This window comes from Microtus ochrogaster, chromosome 6 (genome assembly GCF_000317375.1).
Source record: "Microtus ochrogaster isolate Prairie Vole_2 chromosome 6, MicOch1.0, whole genome shotgun sequence".
Lineage (NCBI taxonomy): Eukaryota > Metazoa > Chordata > Mammalia > Rodentia > Cricetidae > Microtus > Microtus ochrogaster.
The window spans coordinates 29,879,388-29,906,581 of NC_022013.1; the positions used below are offsets into that span (position 1 = coordinate 29,879,388).

A 27,194-nucleotide genomic window follows, 5' to 3' on the forward strand; every position below is an offset into this window, starting at 1 on the left:
AAGGAAGGAAGGAAGGGGAAAAGGAAAAAAGGAAAAAAATGACATATAAATTACCAAAAACCTAAAACATGAGATTTGAGCCAACTGAGTGGTGGTGTGCTTGCTGATGTCCGTTTCAAGCATACACATTTGTCTTTTGCTGATTGTACAGAGTAATGTAAACAATGCAGCACTGTTGCTAATGAACACACTGATGAACTGGGTGTGATTTTCCTGCTAGTTCCAACACTAGTCTTTCCTATGATTAGAGAAGATTCTTACTAAGAGAGAGTCCTATCCCCAAGAGAGCTTTAATTGTACATGTTCTCAAGTTTGGGGCTCCCCCCTTTTTTGCAAAATTCTAGGACAATAGCAATAATTTTTTGTTCCATTATTACTGAAGTATAGATTTTAATGCATTTTAGTAGGTTTAACACGTTTTTAATATTGAAGTCTCAGTGGGATAAATTTGTGACGCCTTCTATTTTATGAATTTTAAGAAACTATTATAAGCCAAGGATACAATGTATGAAATGAGGCATGAGCATATAGATATTTACTCTGTGATTAGATTAGGAAGTAGATAACCTGAATTTTGTAGATTGACTTTCATGAAATGATTTGTTTGTATTTTTTTCTTAAAAGTAACAGTTTGATTTTCATGACTTCCGTAACTAAATGTATTAGTATCACACAGAATTTTATAATGTATTTACTTATAGAGATGAAAATAATTTAAAATTGAAGAGAGTACCTAGTAGTTTTACATTAATTTTGGGTGTGTAGAATGTTTCTACAATCTTTATTTTTATTTATTTATTTATTTTTTATTGAAAAAAAATTTCCGCCTTCTCCCAGCCTCCCATTCTACAATCTTTAAAATGAATAAATTATGCCTTTTCAAACTATGATGATTGAGGAAGTACATTAGCTATATCATTTAATTTATCACATACTTATTAACGACTTACAAAGAGATTTTAAATTTAAAATAATTCTTAGAAAATTTATAATTAAATGGTCTATTGCCATACCACCCTGAAGGCGCCTGATCTCGTCTGATCTCAGAAGCTAAGCAGGGTCGAGCCTGGTTAGTACTTGGATGGAAGACTGCCTGGGAATACTGGGTGCTGTAGCCAAAAAAAAAAAAAGAAATTGAATGATTTTCTCCCTCTATCTTTTCTGGAAGCAGATTCTTTACTTTTTGAAAATAACGACCAATCTAGCTTTCAGTGGCCACTTGGATTAGAGTGTGGGAAGTGTGCACGCCTTTAGTGATGTGCTTCTTTGTTAGCCTGCACTTAGTTTGTAGCCAGGGAGGAGAAGGTGCGATTGCGCTGCCTTTTAACCAGGTGCATATCACGTAAACTACAGTAAGATGATAATTCATTCTTCATTATGTCACTATCAAATAGTTTTAAATTAATATTTTTATTTTTTCATTTTATTTATAATATATGTTTCAAAGGGGAATTTAGACCTTTCCATAGTTAATATACAAGACAGCGCTGAGTAACTTTTTGCCTTTGTCTAGCAATTGCATCTATTTTTGGAAAAAAATAAAAAAGACCTATTGTCCTTTTGGTCATTACAGTCTCAGCTAATATTACTAATTATATAAAATTCTCCAAGTTCTAAAGCATGAAATAATGCTCTTTGAAACTTACTTTCACTTGTTTTTATATAATTGTGAGTAAAGAATGATGAAAACATGTCTTTTCAAAGAAGAAATTTATTTCTGAAATAAGGAAAACCAGTTTTATTTTCCCAGCCTTCAGGGTGAAATTAGTGCTGCCTAATGTGTAACTGAACTTGGAAGCTGCAGACACAAGGGTGAACTTGTTTGTTTTCATCTGTACCAGACTCTGAATTGCAATGTTGTTCCCCTTTCGTAAGGTTCTGTGCTGGCTGCCCTGAGCCATTCCAGTACATTAGTGAGCATACTATACATAGCCGCAGTGTGTACAAGGGTGAGAGATACACACTCAGCACAGTGTGTCCAGCATTACATTCTTAGTTTTCATGTTTTCTTCTAAATTTCACCCCATAAACATATGAGATCTAAAAATATAAGACTGAGGAAAAGTTCTATTTCTGATTTGCATGCCTCGGTCAGGAAGTCACAGCTAACACTTGGTTTGGACAGAAGAAATAGAGAGCTAATATCAGCATTTTCAGATAAGTTGTAACCTACTCCCCCCCTTTGCTTATATAGATTTATTCTATTTCAGTTTCAGTTTATTTATTAATAATGAACAGAATTTTTTAACTTTATTGAGTGGTCCCTTGAACAAAATTTAATATTCAGTCAATATCTGCCTTAAGTGAAAAGCAATTCAAAAGGTCTACATATCATTTTAATACTATTCAGTCTTTTGTTCTAATGTCATCAAAAACATCTTGGTGGCAAATAGTTCTTATTTGAAAGTATTTGAACAAATCATTTCCCATTGGAAAAAATGAGATTTAGTCTTCTGAATTATATCAATTTTTCCAGCATGAGAACATCACAGAAAGTTAAATGCTCATCATATTATGACATACTTTTTCTAAGCAAATAGCACATATGTTTTGCTTTTAAATTGTTATTAAAATTATAGATAATACACATGATGACCGAGTTATGCATTTAGACCTTTTAAACATCTGCATGAAAAGGAAAGAAAATGACCTTAATTTTAGACATCTCTTTAGAACGTCATTTATATCACCAGAATGATTTCTTGATAATAACTTAGAGGTAGCATCTTTTAATTCTGATTTTTTTATTCATTGGAATATTTTTTCCAAGATGGATTTTAGATCCAGTATCCCTTGAGAATATACAGTCTATGTTTTAGATTTTTAAACCCATATAAATTCTTCATCCCCAGTCATCATTTCTGTAGGAAATTTAACATTTATCTGAATACTCAAAAGATTTGAAATCCAAAATGGATCAGGGACACTTTAATCGAATCAACTTGTAAGAAAATAATTGGTTAAACTAGTTTAAAATTGAAACATTTAGCCAGTGGAGCTTGCCTTTAATCACAACATTTGGGAGGCAGAGGCAGGAGGATCTCTGTGAGTTCAAGATTGGCCTGGCCTACATCATATTCCAAGACAGCCAAAGATACTTAGAGAGACCTCCCCCTTTTCAGAACTATACTGATGCACTTAACTAAAAGTGCTGCACCCAAATTACCACCTTCCGGTTCTGCCAGTTGGCCTGTATGAAGGGGAATTCTGGATTTCGTGGCTGGATTTCATTGCTTGAGTACATCATTACCCTGAGGAATGTTGCCACAGTAGAGTTCGGTGTTTTAAGTAGGTATGTGAAACAGAAAATAAACTATATTCTCTCTCAGCTATGACAATTTTGATACGATTTTTATAACTTTCCTATTTGTAAACCTATTGAGATACCATTTTACTAAATCTCCAACAACATGGAAAGATAAATCAATCTGATGAACTGTTAAATTTTATCTTTTTTTTTTTTTTTGAGCCAGGGTTTCTTTGTGTAGCACTCACTGCCTGTCTTAGAACTCACTATCTAGACCAGGATGGCCTCTGCCTCCCAATGCTGGCATTATAAATGTTGCTCTTTACATACGAATTCACATGAGGACGTAATTGGCAAATTACATATTAGTAGTCTCTGCATCATCTTCTCATTTCACTTCCAGTCCTGCTCATGGATGCACATTGGTATGGCCATATTGGGACATTTGTTTACATAAAATGTGCTTCAGTACTATAGTCATCATTATTAGTTTATTTCTCTCGCCAATGTATTCATGCTAACATGAGTTTGACCCTGGAAACAATTTTCCATATTATAAGTTTGACATTGAAATGATAAAAGCTACAGCTTTTATATTTTTATACACCTCTTCTTATTTTGTAAGTGTTGTGCTAAATGCTTGGCAGCCATTTTAATTGATATTAGATGAGGAAATTTTCTACTCCAAGCATTCTAATCAAATAATTTTGGATGAATTATAGTTAAATTTCCTTTCTCAGAAAGCAAAGTTGTTTATATTATTTTATAATATTGAATTTCCCTCTTTAATTTTTCCAAGCTGCACTAAGATAATTTTTTGTTTCCAAACGCATCATAAATTTGTACAAAAAATATAATGAGATCTTTTCATAATTGTGTTTTTTAAACAGAAAGTGAAAAATAAATCATTGGAAGATGTTGTTGTGTTAAATGTTGACACAAACACTTTAGAATCACCATTTAATGACTTGAGCAACCTACCCAGTGATGTGGTAAGTCCAAGGGATGTCTGTGGTGAGCAAGAATGTTTGTTGGTGGACCCTCAAGTTACTGTTTCCCACTCTGTATCTGAGCCTTTAAAGTTGGTCTATACAAGGGTTTTAAGAAGAACCTATGTAGATTCTATTTTTAATATTTTACCTTTTGGCAGTTGAGATTTTAAATAGAATGCCGTGTTCCTTATTGTAAAAACGGGATCATAATTAAAAAGCTAGATGCATTCATTACACAGAGTTTCTTTAACATTGAGTCCCTTCATCTCGTCTTAATCATTGTATTACAAAGTAGGCATTCTGTCTGCCTGGTGGCATGTCTTGCAAAAGAACGAGAGAGTTTTTGAAGGCAAGAAGAAGAAGGGGCCAATTATCGGCTTTTGCTTCCCTGCCACCTGCCAGCGCTTTTCCTTTTAATTAATGATCTGATGGCACTGGTCAATATAGTAAGAAATGCTTGTACAGTTGGGGTCAGAGAATTCTGGCTTTGATCTCTCTCAACTTTCTGAAACATTTATTTGTTTTCTCTAAATTATTTCAGTTTTATTTTAATCTTTCCTGTCCTGCTGAGGGCCACAAGAATGAAAACCTACAGTTTGTCATCTCCTTTGGCAGAGCAAAGAATGCTTACTTCGAATTCTATTTGTAAATTAAACTGCAAGCCCAGTTTGTCATAAAAGACATCTGATCCTTTTGAAATGATGAAAACTGTCTTTTGTCTGTAAAGCTGATAAATTAAATGCCAGTTCTCTTCAGGTCTTTGATCTTGTGGATGGTGTGTGTGTGTGTGTGTGTGTGTGTGTGTGTGTGTGTGTGTGTGTGTTTTACTGGGATATATTCTGTATTTCTTATTAAATAATCTATGTAAAATTGCCGTTGTTTGCTTTTGTGTTCTTTAATAAAGGGCAAAATTGCAAACTTGTGCTATTTCTGTATGTATTTGATGACTATTTATATGTCTTTATAACATAGTTATAAGTTTAAAATATCTCTCTCCCTTCTTTAAAAGAAGCCCTCAAAGTATTCATTCTTCTCAACATTATTAAAATTTGAGAATTGAAAGTAAACTTTGCAATAAATTTTTCTCTATTTTCTTCATTATGAACGAGTTTTAGAAGGTGAATTTAAAACTCTCAAGTTTAAATAATACATTAGTACTAGCCTAGATTGTTCCTATGGATAATGATAGGAAAATGGGAATTTAATATCAAAGCCAAAATGCTTCCGCTTATCAATAACCAGCCCAGTCCCTGACCTTTAAGCTCATTAGACTGAGCTGTGTATTCTCTGCAGTAAAACTGTGTGAACCATCCAGACTCAGACCAGCCGAAACTGTTTTTCTCTCAGCTTAATGCAGCCGGGGGCTTCGTCATGAATTCTGCAGAGACTGGACTGCTATTAAGGATATACTGTGTATCTAGAAATCCATCCAAGTAGTTTTCAATGGGTGGAGAAATCCTTATGAAAACAGAATCCAGCTTTTCAAAACATTTTAATTATGGCATACACATTTCCTACTGTTATGTTTACTAAAAGGAAGACTGAGAGGCACTCTGCCTTTCTCTGGATTGAGCCTTTGAAGTCTCAGCATAGTGGGAATCCCTTTTAACTGAGAAGTACTTTGCTTGTAGATTTTTTTTTTTTGTAATTAAGATTTAAATGTATAGGAATGCTAAGCGACGTTCACAGATGTACGGATGCACATAGAGGTTACAAAAGAAGCGGTGTGCTCTGATTTAGCACTACATTCAGCTAACCGCCATTGTGCACATGTTGGAAAAGGAGCATTGGCAGCTAGTGCAGGCAGATTGCAAAGGTGCTGCCATTTGAAGGCCACAGACTTGCCGACAGCTGAAGACTCGGCGAGTAAAAGCTCTGAGATAGATCAAGGGCTGTGTTGAAAATAAGAGGTCTTTTCAAGTCGTGGTGATTTTCTAAAATATTTTAGACAATTGTTCATCTCATCTTTAATAAAGTTCTCATTTTCATCAGTTTTTCAAGGCTGCCCTTTAGAGCGCTACACAGTTTAAAATGGCAAATGTTTTAAATAAGATCTGATAAAATCCTGAATGATAACTGAATTTTTGTGTGTGATTTACATTAATACATATTTTTGAAGCTTGAAAGGTATCACTATTGTCATTGTTTGATTAGTTAGTAAGTTAACTGAGATTTAAAAGGAGGCCCTTTTGAAAGCATCCCCCAAGCATTTAAATTATGCTCACAGGCGGGGTGACTGTGTGTGCATGTGCACTCTATTACTGTGTCACATTGACCAGTGGCCGCGGCTGCTCAGAGGTCAGTGGTCACAGTTGTCCTGAATTACTAGCTCTTTTTTCCTGTGGACCCTCTGGTGCGTTGCATGCTGTAATCTTCTTAATGGCTTCATTCCAATATTCACACATAATATTTTAGATTTATTGACTGTTAGAAATACTACCATGCCAGTAGCACTTCCGCTGCTCTTAAGGTATTTAAAATTGGAAAAATAAATCAGGGCATGCCTCAGGAATCCTTTGTTTTCCTTTTGGGAGGGAAAAAAAACCACCTTTCTTCCTGTTTTCTGACAGAAACACTTGGCTTTTGATTTCATCATTTCACTGTAGATTTGGATCATCAAAACAAAACAAAATCTAGATGTTTTATTGGGAATGATTTTAAGGGTATTATTCCATAAAAAAACTTCTGAAGACAGTAACACATTGAGACTCTTTTACAGCTTGTATATGGAAGTATTGTGATTTTGTTTTAGTAATATGCCATGTAGACATTTTCAAACATATGTAGTTGGAATATTTTAAATAAAAGAGTAAACTTTAGGGCCAAATAACCATCAATCAAAGTTAGTGTTCTGGTGGTGTGTTTATGAGAACGGGAAGGCAAGTTCAATTATATATAACTGGGTAAATTTCAGATGAGTTCATTTAATTTCAGAAAATGAACTATTGAAATCCCTCATTCCATATATTTATAGACAGACTTAGTTTAATTATGTAGCAACTTAAAACTTTGTATTTCTTACTTTTACCACTCATTTTGATTTTTGTCATTATTAATATTTTATAATAATTTGGGAAATGTTACTATTCATAAAGTAAGAAGGTAACCTATTTACTTGCTAGAAAATTAGGCTAATAATCAGAATTATAGTATGATTTAGGAAGTATGTTCTCATAAGAATGTTAAGACCAGCAATTCTAAACTAAGTCTTACAGATGAGAGCTGCTGAGAGTTGACTGATGTCTGACAAAGCTACTTGTGTTAGAATATTCATTACAACAGGCAAGTGGTCTTTGCATAACCATCTTTTGATAATTCTTATTTATTAAAGAACATGTTCTTATTTTGGTAGACAAACGGAGGCACAGGAAGTATATTGTCGCTCAGCTAGAGCTGTAGTGAATAAGGCTGGTCTTTGTTTTTCTGCCTCGCAGGAAGTGGGATACACATTCATGAGTAATGGGTAGACATAGCTACAGTTTCTCAAGCAGCTTGCAATTCTTATCTTATTAGAGGAATAGTAACATGTTTTATTTGATTTAAAATTTTTCAGTTTTTAAAGATATTTTTATCTAGCAAATACTCTTGTTGGAAAATAATTGTTTCGTGTGATAAAAGTTAATGAAAGTGTCTATCACCTTTACATGTTATTCTGTGTAATGACCAGTATAGTTGAGTATAGTTGTCAGACATCCACTGTGCACCTTTACATAATTGTGTAGGGGCACGCTGTAATAGAATAGCTAGGTTTTGGTATAAAATCATGTAAATTCTAAAGTATTAGGAAACACTTTTTATAAATGTTCTTTTATAAACTCTTACACTTGTTACGCTGACATTTTGAAATAATCTTTGAAGGAATATGCTAAGATTTAATTGTGATATGAAGGGGAAAATCACCAAACTCACGAGGAATCTAAAGAACTAGAGAAAACTTCCAAAACACAAACTTGAAATTAAAATTTTAAGTAGCTACATTTAAGAGAGTTTATTTGGAAATCAGTTTAGAAAAGGATTTTACAATTAATTTAAAATTATAAAGTATATAAACTAATCTCTTGTGGCCATGGATTTTATCAATAAATGTTTAATTGACTGACTCGATCCTCTAATTTAACGAGAAGGCTTTAGCAAGTTAAATGTCAGAGTTATAGGAAGATAAGGCCCGGAGACTATGATTTCTGTTCCAGGCATGTCCCAGCTCTGCTGTGATCCTGATGGTGTGAATGGTCAGGGAAGCCTCCAGCAAACGCCTGCGATGGTCCATGCTATAAATCTTCAAATTACAGCATGGCATGGAGAACATTTGATGTTTAGAACAGACTTGAGGAACCGAATCTGGTTTCAGTTTTTCCTTGAAGACGTCTACGCATGCCCATCCTCATCTGGCATCTGTTCTCCAAACCTCTGCCTCGCCAGGCTCTATGGTGTGCTTTGGGAGTAGTAAGCACTGGATGAGGGAGTACAGATGAGAAAGAGTTACACCGTTTAAATACCTTGACACAGAAGTTTGCTTTTACAAATCTCTGTGTAGTTATCATCCAGTATATTATACAAGGATGCTTTTATTTGATTCTCATAATGGAAAAACAAAAGAAACCCAGAACATTCTGTACTATTTTCCTACAATATAACATTTTATTTCCCGCCTGACTGGAAAAGCCCTTGCTGCAATGGAATTCTAATTGACTGTGAAAACTCATTGTCTTTTTAAATGATTATTTTCATAGATGTGATCATTTCTAAAGTAAATTTTTTGTTGGCTATTGCAGATTTTACTATTTCCCTACTTTCTCTCATGGTATATTTTCAGTATACAAGGCTTAGATATGAAGAAAGGGAAAAGAAAATACACCCCAAATTTAGATGTGCTTGAGAATATCTCAGAACTCTACTTTTCTCTCACTTGAGTAAGAGCTAGCCCAACTTTGGGGACTCTCCTCTTTATATCTATTTTGTCCTTAATAAAGTTAATTCATTGCTGCCTGTTTTACTGGCTGTAAGAGTTCATGAGTTCCATGGGCTTCCTCTAGTCTTTCATTTTTCAGAGATGCCGCCCCTCTCTCTAGCGCTCTCCCCATGTGCTGTATTAGCAGCATTCTTTTCTGTTTCTTTATTGCTAATGAGGAGTGGCAAGAAATGGCGCACTTTCCTTTTCATCCATTGACGCTGTCTACCATTTATCCTCCTCCTGAAAAGCCTTGCCTCTCCCATACTCTAGACAGTGTTGTGATATGCAATACTTAGTGTGTTGTCCTCGGAACTCTTCTAAATTTTGCTTGTATCATAAGGACTAGGTGAACTTTGAAGTGAACTGTGATCCTGACGCCCATTACAGATGCTCTGCTCGAGTAGCCTAGAGTTAAGGTAAATCATGTCTGGAACAGGTGGTTTTGCTCACTTTATGTACTCTTTGAGGCATTCATTGGCCCAGCGTGTATTTATCAAGTGCGTACTGCGTACCCATATCATGCCGAGAGCTGATAATTTAACGGCAAATTAGAAAACACATATTTCAGCTTAAAGACACACATTACTTTGACAGGCTCTTCTGGTCTGGTATTATTATAGATGTTGACAGATGTTATAAAGAAAAGGAACAGTTGCACTTGAAGAGATTGACATGACAGCCCTAGTTCAATGAGTCAGGGAGATAGGCCTGTTCTAGGCTTAGATGCAGGGAAAATAAAGTGTCGACCTTTGTAGTCCCACAGAAATTGCCTTTTTATAGTAATGCACAAAGTTTTAAGAGCTCAGTGTTCCCTGGATTAATATGGCTGTTCCCTTTTGGCCTGACCAGAACCTTATAAGATGTCAGCTCATGGAGTGCTGAGCTTCAGGTTCACCAGCACGAGCAGCTGCAGAAGCCAGTTTAGTCTTTGTTTTCTTCATATGACTTACACATGCTTTTGTATAACACTTTTTTTGTTTCTACTTTAAGTGATAAGTCAATTAGGGCACAACTTAAAATACCATAACAAAAAATTCAGAAGTTTTGATCCGTACTTTTTATTGTTTTATTCATTACCAAATGGCCAGATCTGAAAGTACAGATATAAGAAACATTGTACAGACTGAGCAGGTTAGTTATAGGAATGTGTATATACATTCCATATATTATTATATACATTATACACACACGTATATATGCATATAACAACTATTAATGAAACTATTCATGATAAATAAGTTTTTATTTATTATATAATAATTCAAAGGAAAGCTGTCGAGAACTGTAGGAACCTTCCATCTTCAAGGCATGGCATCAATTCCAGGGTTAAGCTACCTGTTCATTATTTGTTCTCTACTTCCTAAGAAAGGAGAAATCCAGGTAAGGTACACACAACCTAGTTCATATTCCATTAGCCTGGTTCTACACCAGGTCATAAGGGAAATAACTAGGTTATCCATGTATTATTCAAAATTTGGGACTAACATTAAGAAGATGTTGAGGACCGATACATGTGGACTGACACAACTGAAGTGACTTTGGTCAAGCTTACATACCATTTTTATCAGCACAAAAACTTAGATAAGGCTTTCATAACACAGCTAAGTTCATCATGTCCTTCTTTAATGGTGGCCTACTTAGTGTGTCTAAGTATGCCTCTTTAAAATTATGGTTCCATTTATATACGTGTGTGTTTGTAGTTCTCTCTATATAAATATAACCTGCTCAGTCTATATAGTGTTACTTGTGTGTTTCCTAGGTGACTACTTGCTATTGGATAATTAATTTGTTCTTCCCACTTAGCATTTCTTAATCACCTGGAGTTCTTCATCTAGGGTCAAGGGCTTGGGATTTCCTCTGTCCATGTTAGCATGCCTATTGGTATTATTCTTACTCGACTTCTGTTTAGGCGTTCATGTTGGCGAGACTTTATGGCTGTAGCTTCTAACATTTGTAGGAGTCAGAATCTTACAGGAAACTCCCTGTTCCTTTGGCTCTTACAATCTCTCTGTCCTCTCTTATGGAGTGATTCCTTAGCCTTAGGTTCAAGAATTGTCTAGTAGATGTATCAGTTGGGAATGGGCTCCACAATTCTGTATATTGATGAGTTGTGGTTTTCTGTAATGGTTTCCTTGTTGATAGGTGAGAATAACACTTATAATTAGTACTTAGAATGTAATTAGGTATTCTGCTGTTTTAGTGAGGTATGGGTTATACTATCTGTAACTTAACTATCCCTGGTAGTTAGCCATGACATGCATGCCATTTTTGCTCCCTTAGGAGAAGAGCCTTGCCATGCTGATCACCGTTGCTCCCTCGGGGTCAACATGTTGAGCTGCTCACTGTTGCTTTCTTAGGGCCTCCATGCCATGCTGATCACTGTTGTAGCAGAACACTTTTATTCTTGCTGTTTACCATGATTCAGAACATAAAATAGAATATCTAGGTAAGGGTTGTTATTTTTCTTCATAACAATGATACTGTGGCCATGGATTCACCTATCAACTATAGAAATGAAGAGAAACACCCACTGTTTCTCTGCCAAGCACCCTGCATATGTGCCCGTCTGTACAGACCTCTACCAAACACCCTGCAGATGTGCCCGTCTGCACAGACCTCTACCAAACACCCTGCAGATGTGCCGTCTGCACAGACCTCTACCAAACACCCTGCAGATGTGCCGTCTGCACAGACTACTGACTTTTTTGCATCATTATCATGCACACACACTCTTGCACTTCATTGCTAAGATGGAGAATGTGAACAGCCTGACCATGGCTCCTTGGCCATGAGTTCACACACTATTTTGTGCACTAGTTGATAAGACCAGGTCTTCTGCTCTTTGTAAGTTCTTGCTATAAGAACACAGTCACTGAAGCAGGGCGGTGATAGCACATTCCTTTAATCCCAGCACTTGGGAGGCAGAAACAGGTGGATCTAAGTGAGTTTTAGGCCAGCCTTGAATACAAGAGCTAGTTCCAGGACAGGCTCCAAAGTTACATCAAAACCCTGTCTCAAAAAACAAACAAACAAATAAATAAAATTTAAAAAATTCCTGCTTCTAATGTTGTGAATGACTGTGTGAATGCCCAATTGTCCTTGTACAAGGAAAGAAAGTGTCTATTTCTGAAGGTTTTTTCCATTAACGATTTTTTTGACGTATGTATATATAACTAGATGGAAAATATATTTAGAGGCAGAAAATGGTCTAAAAATAAAGTTTAATAAAAGCTATGACATAATCTTTAGCAAGTGAAGGGTCAGTATAGCCCACTTTCTTAAGGAAAAAAGTGATTCGTGTTTTTTCAGTGTAACAGGATTTGTGACAACAACCCATGATCAAAGTCCTAAATATTTCTTGTGAACTCAGAGTTGCATGCTAATAGAAATTCGCAGGCCCAGAGGAGGACGTACATTTATTTCATACCTAAAGGTAGAAGCTTGGAACAGAAGTAGAAAATATTATTTCAAAGAGCAGGTGCTGAAAAGGGTGCAGAAGAGACACGATCAGATTATAGATTAAAAACTTCTAAAAGCTAATTAGCACCAAAGGGCAGTGGTAACCATTGTTGATTTACAGCAGTGATCTAAAGGCCAGTGAGAACAGCAAGGTTTGATACCGTCAGTTTATATTAGATTAATATATTTATTCCTAAAATGGATTTTTAAAAGCAATTTTATTTTGATATACTATTATTGAGCACTTGTAGTCACACTTAAAAGTCTTGAATTCAGTTGCTCTTCTGGCTCCTGGAAATCAGATCTAGTGACAGTTATGTTGATCTAGAGCAAGCCAAGAAAGTACATGAAATAATATAGAAACAAGCGAAGAAAAAGCACATTTCTTACTAGGAAGTTTTGCATCTAATACATTTATATAAGGTTAGATAGGACTTACCATAGCACTAATCAAGAGAAACACAATGAGATCCATATAGGTCATCACAAGTTTTCTGGAAACCACATTCATAAATTCAAAGATTAGGCAAAATTGGTGTAATGATGTGTTTTATCTTCCTCTGCTCAGAACAGTGCTTTAAAATCTAGTCAACATAAAATTTGTTGTGAGTTTCCTTGTGTACAGACTCTTGTAGATGTGAGGCTTGCTTTATACTTGGAGCAGGTGTGAACTTGGATGGGGACATTCTTTTGCTCATGTCCCTAATGGCTGCCGTTTTGGAAAGCGTAGTTATAGAACAGGAGCTTTCTTTTTTTCTTTCTTGTACTCTGGATAGTAAAAGAGACGATCACCATGTGACTGTCTGTAGAAGTGAAGGTGCTGTCTTCCTTTGGTTGGGAAGGGCTCAACGCTGGGACTACTTCTCTGGAGTAGCTCAGATAAGGCTGTTCTGTTCAGGGCATGGTGAAGGGAAGGCTGGGGAGTGTGCGACGCCCCCCACTCCGTGAGCATGTGCCGACTGCCCAAACAGTTCCATTTGTTGTTTCTGAAAAGTACAACTTGAAGAACTTTATTTTGCAAAGATACAAGGCATAGCTTTTGTAAATAAGTGAAGTTTTTGTTTCATTTTTCCGTAGAAAAGTTGGGAAAATCTCATTCTTTTAGTTCTTCTAATGTTCTTAACCATTGGATGTATATATCTTATAATCTTTATTGGAAGGACAGTAAGAGAATATATATTTTGTTATTTGTTTCTATTTTTTTAATCGAGAAAAGTACCATTTCAAGTCAGAATAAAGGACATTAAATCTGAAGCGTGTTTGAACTGCATTATTGTTTGGATATTTGGATTACCCAAACTGAGTTTAGATTTTAATAACAAAAGCTTTCTCTGAAATGAAACTAGTTTAGCACTTTTTGGTCAAATGAATTAGGCTCTAAACTTTTATCTGAATCTGTAGAACTTGGATATAAATTGAAAAGATCACAGCTATGGGGAGAAGACCTATACCACAAAGGCCTTTTTGCATAGATTATGAATACCATAACTCAATAATTTTTCAAAACTATACTTATAATTGGACCCAATGGGGGTCTGTTTCTTTGATGAGATCACAGTAACTGTGACTTTACACTGGAAAATGTCACTACTGTGAAGGTTTATCACCTGTAGAGCTGGTCTTTCCTCTGCTGCTGTGTTCATTTCTCATTAGCATTATTCAAAGTTTAGTTGTTAATTAGGTTCACACTTCAATTACAATCATCATCTACAAGAGTAGTCAGGACTGCTTGAACAAAGAAATAAAAATATTCCCCTTTGCACATATTTAAAGGATAATTGGTATTATTTTATTATCTGGTAGTTTATACAGATAATATTGTGTTCAGGGAGTAATCTAGTTAAAACTTGTCTCTAAATTAGTTTTTATTTCCTTAAGAAAATAGAATGCAACCTCACATTTTTCTATTTAAAATATATCAATAAGGAATGTATATGAAATTTGTTTTAAAGTGTACAGACTATGATTTTTCTATTTTGATTGGGAGTAGTAAGTGAAGTGAATAAAAAGATAGCATCCTGAGTATGAGCTCACTTCCATCTGTGAGTCCACTAGCCTCTTACACTCCATTTCTAAAATGCATAGCACCCGAAATTGGACTAGGTGTGAAATATTGTAGCAGTTGAACAGCTTTTCAAATTTTTCATGTTATCGTATAAAAATTCTGTGTTTGCAGAACATGAGTATTTTGTTCTGCTTGCTGGTTGGTGTGGTAGTGATCCGGAGCTCCCGTCTAGCACATGGCAGTGGGACATCCTGGACGCTGCATTTGTATCACAGCTTTGCCTCTGAGTAGCCACACAATGAAAGCAAACTGGTTCCTATCTTTTGTCCCAAGTTTCTTCATTTATAAGCGATAAACTAAATGTTTTTCTTAAAATGCGGTGAAATTGAAATGAGACAATAAATAACATTTATTTTACATAAGTTCCCATTCGTGGCCGGTGTGACTTTATCTCTTCTCTATTTCCTTCTGATAATGATAAAAAGAGAAAATTACTTATGCAAATGATGCTTCCAAACAGAAAGTAAAATTGTAAATGATCTTGAAGGACTCCTAACAAATAACAATACCCAACAGAAACGAAGGCAACTGAACCAGCTTTATCTCTAAACAAGTAGACACACGTTATAATTGCTAAAAATCTGCAGGAAAGTGCCGCACAAGCAGTTTACTGTAAATAATTAAAGCTTATTTATGTCAAGAGGCCTTGGGAAAAAAGAGAGCATAAACCAATTTGCATTAGCACATTACTATCCTCTCCAGCTCTCGTTTCAATTAGCAGAGCAGCAGGTGCTTGGTGCAGCTAAAAAGATAAGCTCTCAGGGAGGAGGATGAATTTTGGCTGACCTGCAGACATTGCGCTTTGCCTGCTGATTGGGTTCGTACCTTGCTGTACCAATTTCTGAGGTGTTAATTTAACTGTTCCTCTCTGCCATGCAGGTCTCGGCCTTGAAAAATAAGCTGAAGAAGCAGTCCACGGCTACGGGAGATGGAGTGGCTCGGGCCTTTTTGAGGGCACAGGCTGCTTTGTTCGGATCCTATAGGGATGCTCTGAGATACAAGCCTGTAAGCATTTGTTTCATCTCTGTTGTAACTGATTTTCCATGGCCCCTTTGAATGAAGCAGGGAAAAGGAAGCATCTTCATATTACAAGCGAAGGAAGTATCATGGTTGCTGTTTAATCTCAGCAAAAATGCGCTTCAGTGCGTGCTCTGCTCCGTCTGTCAGCTGCTGTCTCAGCCTTTTCATTTCTCTTAGCTGATATTCCCCTGGATCTTTGGCCTGTCGCCTATTGAAAGTTCTAGAAGTGGATTATTTATTTTTGAGTGAATTGATAAATTATATTCAAGCACTTACAATCACTTAACTGATCTTATAATCACCAAGAAACTCATGGTGTAGGAGAACTTAATAGCTTAGTTATGGCAGGTGGAAAGTGGAAGGTAAGAAAATGAGCACTTTAAAACTTGGCCGTATTTGAATATTTTTTCTTCCTGGTTTATAACAGTTTCTGAAATGTGCTTGCCTATTTAGCATCTTGCCATTTATTTTAATTCTTTAAAAAGATTATCGAATTATGTTTAAGAATTTAGCTGGTCCAAAATGGCACGAGTCAAGTGCATTTGTTTCTCTCTGCAATAGTCATTAAAAGCTGTTTAGGCAGGTTTTACAAACAATTTCTGTGAGACCATGACCAAATGACTAAGCTTATTATGTATTTTTACGTTTGTGTTTTGTGTGTGTCTAGGCCTGCATGTGCCACAGTATGCATGTAGGGGTCAGAGGGACCTTCAGGGTGTCGCCTCTTTCCTTCCACTGTGTGAGTCCTGAAGAATTGGCTTCAGGTCCTTGGGTTTGGTGGCAAGCTCCTATCTCTGACCCAGATATATACATTTTAAGGGTGAAACACATTGGGTTAAAAAGTAGTTACACAGAGGCCTACCACTGATAGAATTCCATTGCTAGGCTACCTTTAACCCTTACTCTGTAGAATATTTTCAAAGTGAGAATTTTTTTATGCCATCCTGGCCTGTCTTCCAAAATTGACTTATGATCCTCTTGAACATTATGTATAGCAAATACAGATATGCAATATTCTTTCTAACCAGTCTTAATGGTTCCCACCATCTAGCTCTCATGCATTTCAAGGGTCTTTGAGCTACAAAAGAAGTTTTAAATGGATAATTTACCTCCTATTTCTAGATAAATACATATATCTAGTAGTTGTACTTCATTTACCCGCTTTGTTTCACCTAAACAAAATACCTGAGCAAAATCAATTATGAAAATAAAATAAAAAAAGCCATGTGGTGGTAGTGGCGCATGTCTTTAATCCCAGCACACAGAAGGCAGAGGCAGGCAGATCTGTGTGAGTTTGAGACCTGTCTTGTCTACAGAGTGAGTGCCAGGACAGGCTGCAAAGCTACAGAGAAACCCTGTTGTGAAACCCACTCCCATCCCCCACACCCACCCCCCAAAAAAGAAAAGGTTATAGGAAGATGGAGGGTGGTCCTATTGGTTTTAGGAACCTGGTATGGCAGTGCCAGATGACAGGGACCCAGGTGAGGAGTAAAGCTGCACACATATTGATAGGACATGAAGACGGGAAAAGGATGAAGGGGATGGATCTCTATGTCCAGATGAACAGAAAACTTCTACTAAGCTTCCATGTCTTTTTAGAATCTTCCATTTTCTTCATGGACTGAAGTCCTTACTTAGCACAAATAGACCTTAGGGAGACAATTCTTCCAACTATGGCACATGCTAGTCTTTGTGAAATATTTGAAGGTGTTATAGAATTTCAAATATTCTTTGAAAGAATGGAGACAATCACCCAAATACAGTTAAGTGCATTGTCATTCAAATTACCCAACTCAACTAAAGAAGGTGAGCCTGAAAGACAAATCATTTTTTTAGAGATTTAATTTATTGAAAGCAATATTTTAAAACAATAAGGAAATAAAGAAGGGAACTTGAGCATACCACTTTGCTTGTTTTTCTTTCTTTTTTTTTTGCTACATTTAAGCATTCACTTTTCTAAACTAAATTTTCACTTTTTAAATTTGTGAAGAAATGAATAAATTAAAATAAAATGATTCAGGTTCTCAATATGCTGGATGCTGGATAAGATAATGTGCCCTAACACTAGCAAGAATTGCCTCTGATTGTAGAGCTTAATATTTACCTATTAGAGTTTCATTGGGCACATAGGAGAAAAGGTTTCTGTGGCTCAGAATTCAATGATCTCAAAGCCGTATTTCCCAGTGCCTGTTGAAATATATTAGTTTATCATATAGTATCTTTCCTGTTCATCAGTCACATCTTGTGAATTGTTTTTGTTTGTGTTTTTTATATAAATTTTCCCTTGATATTTACTTCTTCCTTTGCTTTTACTTTAATATATTCTGGGACCTGGGAAACAGTATTTTTATTTTGCATGCCTTTTTGGTTCTCTGACAGTAATTGGTTAAAACTTAATTTTTAAAGAGCTTCACATTTAGATAAATTTCCTTTGTTTTCTCTTCATGAGGAATAACTTTTACTATTTTAAGGAATCATATTTGTTAAGGAAAACAATTTCATTTTCTTATAAATAAAATACATTATTAGCTATTGTCCTTGTTACTTTCTATTGCTGTAACAAAACACTGAGACAAAGGCTATAAAAGAATTTATTTAATTTGGCTTATGGTTTCAGAAGTTTAGAACCAATGATGGGAGAACAAAGGAACAACTGAATGTCCCCATAGTGATCCACAGCCCTGATCCCAAGAGCAATCAGTACAGATCAGATGAGTCTTACAAAGTCTCACAGCCCTACTCTAGTGACATACCTCCTCCCACAAGGCCATACCTTCTTATCCTCCCCAAACACCTCCATCAACTTGGGATCAGATATTCAAATATGTGAGCCTTTGGGACATTCTCATTCAAACCATCACATTCTTCTCCCTGGCCCTCATAATTTTGTGACCATATCATAATACAAAATGCATTTTGTCCAACTTTAAAAGCACCCATAGTTTTTCACAAACTCAACACAGTTTAAAAGCTCAGTGTCTCTTCTGTGACTCAAGACACTCTCTTAACTTTAACCCACCATAAAACAAAAAGTTATATTACATACTTGTAACATACACAGAATATAGGAATTTGGACACAGTGAGGAAATACTAAACCATCATAAGACTGAAACCCAACAATACAAACTCCAAATCCTGTAGTTCCATGCCTGATGTCAAAGGACTCAGGTGGCTCCAATCTTCCAGCTTTGCTACTTAACAGCAACATACATCCATCTCTTCCACTTCATGTATGCAGCTCTCCTTGACAGATACCCCATGGGGCTGGCACCTGTAATATCTTGGGGTCTTCAATGCAAACTAGAATTCTCATAGCTTCATGCAGTGACCTCTCAGGGCTTCCGTTGAGAGAGACCTCTGCCGTATGACTAGGCTCAGTGGCTCTCCTAAACCGTGGAGGAACGTCCCGTAAACCCTTTACTTATGTATCTTTCATGGTTCTGTAGGCAGATCCATGTGGTGGACACTCCCAAGTATGGCTACTAGCTCTGGGTGAACTCTGGCATCCTTGAGCCTTGAGCTACATCCCTAGCAGCTTTGATTTTTTTTATTTCTGTTTTTCTTTTTAGGAGCAGAAAATTCCTTTGGCCTTTTCATAAGTTGGAAACTTAGCTGGGTGGGTGTGGTCTTGCCTGAGTTTACCACTCCCTTTATTCCATTTCAGATTAGGTCTCTCTTTAGTCTTTCAATCTTTTCAGCACTTTGGCTCCAACATTAATTTTTTAGTTTTCTTTTGCCTTTTAAGCTGTATATTTTCTATTTCTTTTTGTAGACCTGCATAAGTGTGATTAGTAATAACTGTCAGTCACTAAGGAAGGCTTTGAGATTAAGACTCATGCAATTTCCCATGTGTGTTCATTCTCTCTGTTTCTGTCTTCCTTTCTTTCCTCTTCCTCTCCCTGCCTTATGTTATGGATCAAGATGAGTTAATTTTAGGTTGTCTTGAAATCGCCTCTACCAATGAAATTAGTTCATTATTTTTTAATTTAGTCATGGGTAAATTCTTAGGACAAGGGCAGAAAGCAACCACCTTCTTTGCCAAAATATCAGAAGAATATTCTCTAGCCAATTGCTGATATTGTTCCTCTCCAAAACCTCTTGAGCTGAGCCTCCGTAGTTCACATCAGTATTTCTGTCTTCCCAGCTCCTACTAGGATGACCTGTTGAGCCATTCTTGTAGTATTCAACTACTTCCCTATGCAAGTCCCATGGCCTTCCATATTACTCCAAAACCAGCATTATCTGGTCCATTAATAACAATAGTGCACTCCCTGGTACCAACTTCTGTCTTGGTTACTTCTCTAGTGAGGTGACAAAAACACTATGACAAGGGAACTTATAAAAGAAATCATTTAATTTTGTTTATAGTTTCATTAGGTTAGAGTTCATGATGGTAGAGCAAAAGAAAACTTGAGAGCTCCATCTTGACCCACAACTACAAGGCATAGAGAAAGAGGTGGGAGGAGGAGAGAGGGAATGGGGAGCGAGAGAGAAAGAGAGAGAGAGAGAGAGAGAGAGAGAGAGAGAGAGAGAGAGAGAGAGAGAGCGCGCACATACAGGGAATTATATAATTCTTTGGAAACCTCTCAACCCTCCTCATGTGACACACCTCCCCTAACAAGACCGTTTACATTCCAATCCTTCCCAAGCAGTTCCACCAACTGGGGAACAAGTATTCACATATGAGCCTCCGGGACCATTCACATTCAAACCACTGCAGATATTATCTTTATATATTACCCAGTACATAATTCATTAAAAGTGTTCACTTGCTTGTTTTTATGTTAGGCCTTATTTGGTCATTTATATAATTGACTGTTCTCTTTGAAAAATTTTGTTAGATATAAAATAAAGAAAGACCAAGTATGGAAGTTGTAATTACTTCACGATCTTATCTGTTTTCATAAATATATTTGGTGTCCTCTGTCTAATAGAGTATAGTTGGAAAGGACGAACACTCTGACAAACTTTGAATAATTATGATTTTTTGATTAGACATTACTTTTTAAAATTTTTATGATCGAAGCCTGGGGGCAGTGGTACATTCCTGTAATCCCAGCCCTAAAGAGGCTGAGGCAGAGGATCACCTCTAGTTTGAGACTAACTTGGTCTATACAATCCAGTAGCGAGGATTACATAAACAAGACACTGTCTCCAATGGTTTAGGAATGTTTATTTGTAGGATAGTTGATTTTGTCATCTTGATCAGATTAAGAAAGAGCTAGCAAAGCATACTTTTTGGTGTGTTTGTGGAAGCTTTTCTTGAAGGGACTAAACAAAGGGGAAGACCCATCTTGAAAGTGTTTACCACCCTCTGGTCACTGGGGTCCTTCCTAAGGAAAAAGGAGGAAGCCAGCTGAACACTAGCATTGCTGCTTGTTTCTCTGCTTGCTGATTGCTGTGGTGTGAGCATGCAGTCTAACACTCGTGCACACATGGAGTCACAGTCGTTAGGACTGCATTTATAATGCTTGCACATGATTAAGCCAGCCAACAGAGCAGCGCAAATGGTGAAAGTCTCATGAAATCCCATCTGGAACTGAGAATCCAGTGCTCACACTAGCAGAACTAAGTGGATTCAGAGGTGGGGGCCAGGACAGGTACTACTCCTGCTGTAATAGATGAACCTGCATCGACAGGGATACTGGTAACACTAAGTAGACTCAGTGTGTGAGAAAGAAAGAGGGTGTGGGAGGATGGTAGGGAGGCAAGGAGGCAGTGAGAGAGGGAGAAAGAGAGAACACGCAAGAGAGTGTGGGCATATGAATTTTGGGGTGGAAAAAGTTGCAGGGATAGAATGGGGAGAATTTGAGGAGAGGAAGTAGGGGCAGATTTGATCAAAGTATGTTATAATGCATGGGTGGACTTCTCAATAAAAGAGTAATCACTTGGACAAATAGGAGAGGCTTTTGTTTTCCTTTATATATAAGAAAAGTGCTACAGTGTTCGTGATTGGTAGTGGTGTGTGTGTTGATGTTGTTGTTATTTAGCAATGCTATGGCCATACAGTTCTCCTGCAGCTAGTATGTAATAAATCTGATGTTAGTCTAATAAATCTACATATATCATTACTTTTCTCTTAATTTTATAATTCTCCTTTTATTATTGATTTTTGATGTTGAAACTAATGTACCTTTGAGTTCTTGTCCTAGTATCCCTGTTGTCCTGGTCATGTGGTGTCCTGTATTTGGATGCACTTACATATTTCAGACCTTGTAGTTTTCAAGTCTATTATTTAATTAAATAGTTTTACTTCCAATTAGAGCTCTTGTGAGATATTTGCTTGGATAATAGTATCCCATGTTTCTTCTAGGCTTTCTTTCTTATAATTAATTCCCGTGTCTTTTTATCTGACTTATTTCAATTTCCTATTCTCAAATTTATAATCCTTTTCTTCCGCATGCACTGTTTTATAAAACTTTATTAAGTAATGCTTTTAGCTCTATGATTTCTGTGACTTTTTGTAATTTTTAATCTTTTTAACTTTCTCTGTTGCATTACTCATCCTGTTACTTCACTCTTTATCTTTTTCCATATTTGTGTGTCTTCTTTTAAATTGCTTCTTGGGCATTTTTTTTTATTTCTTGCACATTTTTTTACCTATTTCCAGAGAATTATTATGTCCTATTGGAGGTGTCATATTTCCTTGTTTTTTCATTTTTCTTTAAATTTCTTTGTCTCTAGAAGTATTTTTTAAAAAAATTTTATGTTTCTTTTATTCCCACTTGGGTATTTGCATATCTAATTCAACTGTCTTTTCTAGTTTTATGGACAATCTTTAATAAGAGAAGGCTTTTGTTCCTGTGTGTCTGACTCTCACAGATAACTAGGACTGTGAAGTAGGGTCTTTGCTGGGATGTACCCGACTGTGCCCATTCTGGCAGTGTTTGTTTTTGTTTGTTTGTTTGTTTTGTTTGTTTTTTGTTTTTTTGTCAGAATGAGTACAGATTTAAATATGTGAGGTAGAAAAATCCCCATCTGCTAAAATAGAAGTTTAATGGCTCATTCTTGTGGGAATGCAGGAGACCAGAATGCTAACAGAAATGCATATACTGAAGGCCAGCCTTTTGATATTTCAAAAACGAAAGGGGATTTTTATTGAGAATTGCACTTTAGACCATTCATGTTTCTTTCTGACAAAGAATCTGCCTTTATTTTGCTCATGTCCTGAGAATTTGAATGTGACTCTGTTTGAAATTGTGCACCCTCTCACGTTTGGAATACAAATGTTTGCGGGGAAGTTGTACATTTTACATACTATATGGACTCACAGTTAGATTGCCTGTAGACATAGAGAACAACATTGGTCTTTTGAACAAATTTGAAACTAACAAGAAGGAGAACTTTGAAGTTGGACTGACTGACTACACCTTGCATTATGAGATGCTGTGAACCTGAGGGGTAGACTAGACGATTACAGTTTGAACCTTAAATATCACCCATCAGCTATTTGACTACCTGCTCTCTAGCTTATGGTGTAGTATTATGAAGTCAATTATAAGACAATGGGAGTGTTAGGAAAGGGGCACCAAGCTAAAGGAAGTAAATCCTTTGGATAGGCATTGTGACTTCTAGGCCTGTCTTTCTCTGCCCCCACTCCCACCCCTTCTATATCTATCTGTTAATGAAAAAAATATATATTGTATTCTGATTACACGTTCTTCTCCCCCAGCTCCTCTCAGATCCCCCCTCCCCAACACATACACAACTCTATGCCCTTTCTTTATCTTTAAGCAACAGGAAAACAAAAACACCCAAAAACTAAAAGCAAGCTCCAAACATAGCACTGTACTGTGAAACAAATGAGTCTACAGCCATTGAGTTTGTTTCATTTTGGCTATCTTCTGCTGGGCATAGAACCTATTCTAAGGTGTGGTTAATATACCCAGGGATAAAAGCTAACTTTTCTTTTGCAAATATGTATTAATTGCAAATAGCTTTTGTTGTAGGAGGCTGCTTGTTTGTTCCTGGCAGCTCAGCCCCGAAATAATCACACAGAAACCATATTATTTGCAATACTCTTTGGCCAATAGCTTAAGCATATTTCTGGCTAACTCATGTCTTAAATTAACCCATCTCCATTAATCTGTATATCACCAAGAGGCTGTGACTTACCGAGTAAAATTCCGATGTCTGTCTTGGGGCTACATGGCTTCTCCTTATTCTGCCTTCTTTGCCCAGCATTCAGTTTAGTTTTTACCACCTATCTCTATTCTGCTCTGTGCAGGCCCAAGACACTTTCTTTATTTGTTAATCAATAAAAGCAACACATATACAGAAGGACTTCCTACATCATTTCCCCTTTTCTGTTTAAATAAAAAGGAAGGTTTTAACTTTAACATAGTAAAATTATATACAACAAAACAGGTATCAAGCAAGAATTATAATTACAATATTTGTATCTACTTTATCTTTCATCCTAACTAAGGAAAACTATAACTATCTATTCTTCAACTCCATCAAAAACTCCAGAAGGATATAATATTACCCAAGTAAACAGGAAGTACATTGTAAGCAACTTCTAAAACCTAGAATTGGGTTTGGTTCCAGATATTCACATGGTGGCTTACAGCCACCTGCACCTCCAACTCATGGGCCTTGAATGCATTCTGTTGCTCTCAGCAGACAATATTCACAATAGTAGCCATACATACATGCAGACCTACATCTATACATGTAAAATAATGTCAAAATCAAAATGTTTCTATTTTGGCTTATCATTTTGAAGGTTCCAGGCTATCATGATTATTTCTATTACTTATGAACTCTGACAAGGCAAGCACATTATGGTTGAAGACTGCTTGAGGATAAAGAGTTTTCTGTATAAGCAGAAGGACCTGAGTTCAGATCCTCAGCATTCAGTCAAAATTTGGGTGTGCTGCACCTATCATGGTAGCCTGCGGTAGAAGACTTGGGGCGCATGGAGATCAGTGGTCTCCAGGTTCAGTGAGAGAGTTTTTCTCAAAAAGAAGGTGAAAAGCAATAGATGAAGACGCCTGACAGCCAAGCATCTCTTTCTTACCTCAGAGGTGCACACATAGAACACACAAGTAAAATTTTACATAAAGATCCCAACCAAAGTTTCTTTTTTCATGCCGTTCAATTCAAGCTCGATGTAAAAGAATTCATACTTTCATCTATGCCCGGCCCAATTTTGAGCATTTTACTTATAGAATTCTATAATAAGAGCTTTGAGTCTCTTTAACAATTGAATTATAGTTGATAGCTTTTCAGAATTCCAGCATGCTTTTTAACTCTGCACTACAACATAAGGATTGTACAAATCTTATTCTAGTGAATGAATTGTTGTTAGTCTCCACTTTCATTTTCATCATGAGATATCACCACTTATTTGTATATACCTCAAGTACATCAGTGGACTGCTAAAGTGTTTGGGAATCAGCACTGGGAGAAATCAACCAACAAATGATGACTGTAGCCGTTTGGAGTAGCTGGAGCTAGTCCAGTCTTAGGCTGTGAAGTGTAAGTCCTGGTTGATGAAGAGTACCCATCAGACACTTCTCAGATGTGTTTGCTTAGTATGAAGACCATTACCAAGTGCAACTGACCACAGAATATTGAGTCAAATTGCATTTGCAATCATTAAGAGAAGGCAATTTTTTAAAAATAAGCTTACATTATTTGAAAACCAGCCAATGATCAAGAATAATATAGGTGGCAAAATCAGACAACAGATTTTACAGCAAGCATGTTGTTGGGGCTGGAGAAGTGGCTCAGTGGTTAAGAGCACTGGCTTCTCTTGCAGAGGACCCATTTTCAGTTCCCAGCATGCACATGATGGCTCACACCATCTGTTACTCTGGATCCAGGGTAGCTGATGGCCATCTCTGACTTCCAAACGCATCAAGCATACACATATGTAACCAAACACCCATATTGTCTAGTCATCAAAAAAAGGGATTGTAGACTTATACAAGTTTCATGATATTTTTGTATTTAAAATTCAGTCTAACAGTGTCAGGTCTTTGCATTTAGGGGATTTACCCTTTCCTGAGGTGGTGAATTGAGCAGTTTTAAGTTTCAGGGACCTGTTGCACAGAATTTCCATTACAGGGCTATTCCTAGTGACCTGGGCCACTGTATAGGGTTGGTTTATTGATTTTGTATCTTATGTCCCCCTGTGATCCTCAATGTGTCTGCTAAAAGACTAGTGCTCTGTGACCTTTTATTGATGTCCCAACAATCTTTGTCTCTGTCTAGGGTGAGCCCATCACCTTCTGTGAGGAGAGCTTTGTGAGGCACCGCTCCAGTGTGATGAGACAGTTCCTGGAGACTGCAGCTAACCTTCAGCTGTTTAAACAGGTAAGAGCAGGCCGCACAGCACAGCACAACACAACACAACACAACGCAATGGTCTGTACAGACAACACTGCCATTCAACACACTTCTGCCACCCTGAGTCTGCATCCAAGTAAAAAAATCTGTGTCCTGAGAGAAGCCTTTTCTGAATCAGGAAGTTCTCTTTGTGTGGTAAGTACTGTTGAAATGCTGAGGACTGCTGAGAAGGGAGCCCAATTGTATCCAGTACCAAAGGTTATCCCTGAAGTCATAGATGAGTAACACTGGACAGACTGAACAGGATCTATGTATATTCATACACACATATATATGCAACAACAGTTAATGAAAAAAGAGGCTGTGAATTTGAAAGAGGGCAAGGACAGGCCTATGGGTGGGTTTGAGGGTAGGAAAGGGAAGGGAGAAATGGTGTAATCATTTGGGGCACATGGGAGGGTTTGGAAGAAGGAAAGGGAAGGAGAAATGATGTAAGTATATTATGATCTCAAAAATGAAAGGAAAATGTTTCAAATGTCTCAGGAAAAGCTGATAAGCTCGGGTATGCATTAAGGAAGGCTATACTTCGCAGAAGTGGATCGGCGTGCTGGATAGACCGAGAGCATCACAGTGTACAGTTTATAATTGTAGTGTATGTCTTGTGTTTTGTTTAGGGGATCTAATTGCTATTTCAGAATAGCAAAGATTGACATCAGAATTCAGATATTTTAGTTCAGGGACACTGGGTCTTTTGGTTTTTTGTGATAGGGTCTCACTGTGTAGCCTTTACTGACCTGGAACATGATAAGCAAACCTGGCTGTCCTTGAACTCAAACAGATCTGCTTGCCCAAGTCTCCCAAGTGCTGGGATTACAGGCACATGCTCCCTTCTCTCTGTCCCTCTATCCACCACCCTCCCTCCCTCTCTCAATGTTTATATGTGTATGATTATATGAGTTTATGTATTAAAGGAGCTCTTGGAAACCCAGGGGAGGTCAAATCCCTGTGGATCCAAGGTACTGAACCCTGACCCCCTGCAAGAGCAGAAAGTGCTTCTAAGCTCACTGTCCTTTATTTATGGCTAGAAACCAAATATGAGTGAGTACATCCCATGTTCCTCTTTTTGGGTGTGGCTTACCTCACTCAGGATAGTGTTTTATCC

The 27,194-nt window shown here is 36.9% G+C and overlaps 1 protein-coding gene and 1 pseudogene across 2 annotated transcripts in view; both read left to right on the forward strand.

Annotated features, from left to right (window-relative positions):
* Positions 1-27,194, forward strand: part of Dennd1b (DENN domain containing 1B) — a 211,429-nt gene that overhangs the window by 122,855 nt on the left and 61,380 nt on the right. For both annotated transcript variants that reach the window (XM_005348448.1, XM_005348449.3), the window contains 3 exons: positions 4,138-4,239; positions 15,594-15,719; positions 25,958-26,059. In XM_005348448.1, coding sequence (XP_005348505.1) covers positions 4,138-4,239; positions 15,594-15,719; positions 25,958-26,059 — 330 coding nt within the window. The remainder of the gene's footprint in view (positions 1-4,137; positions 4,240-15,593; positions 15,720-25,957; positions 26,060-27,194) is intronic.
* On the forward strand, positions 1,000-1,118 carry LOC113456232 (annotated as a pseudogene).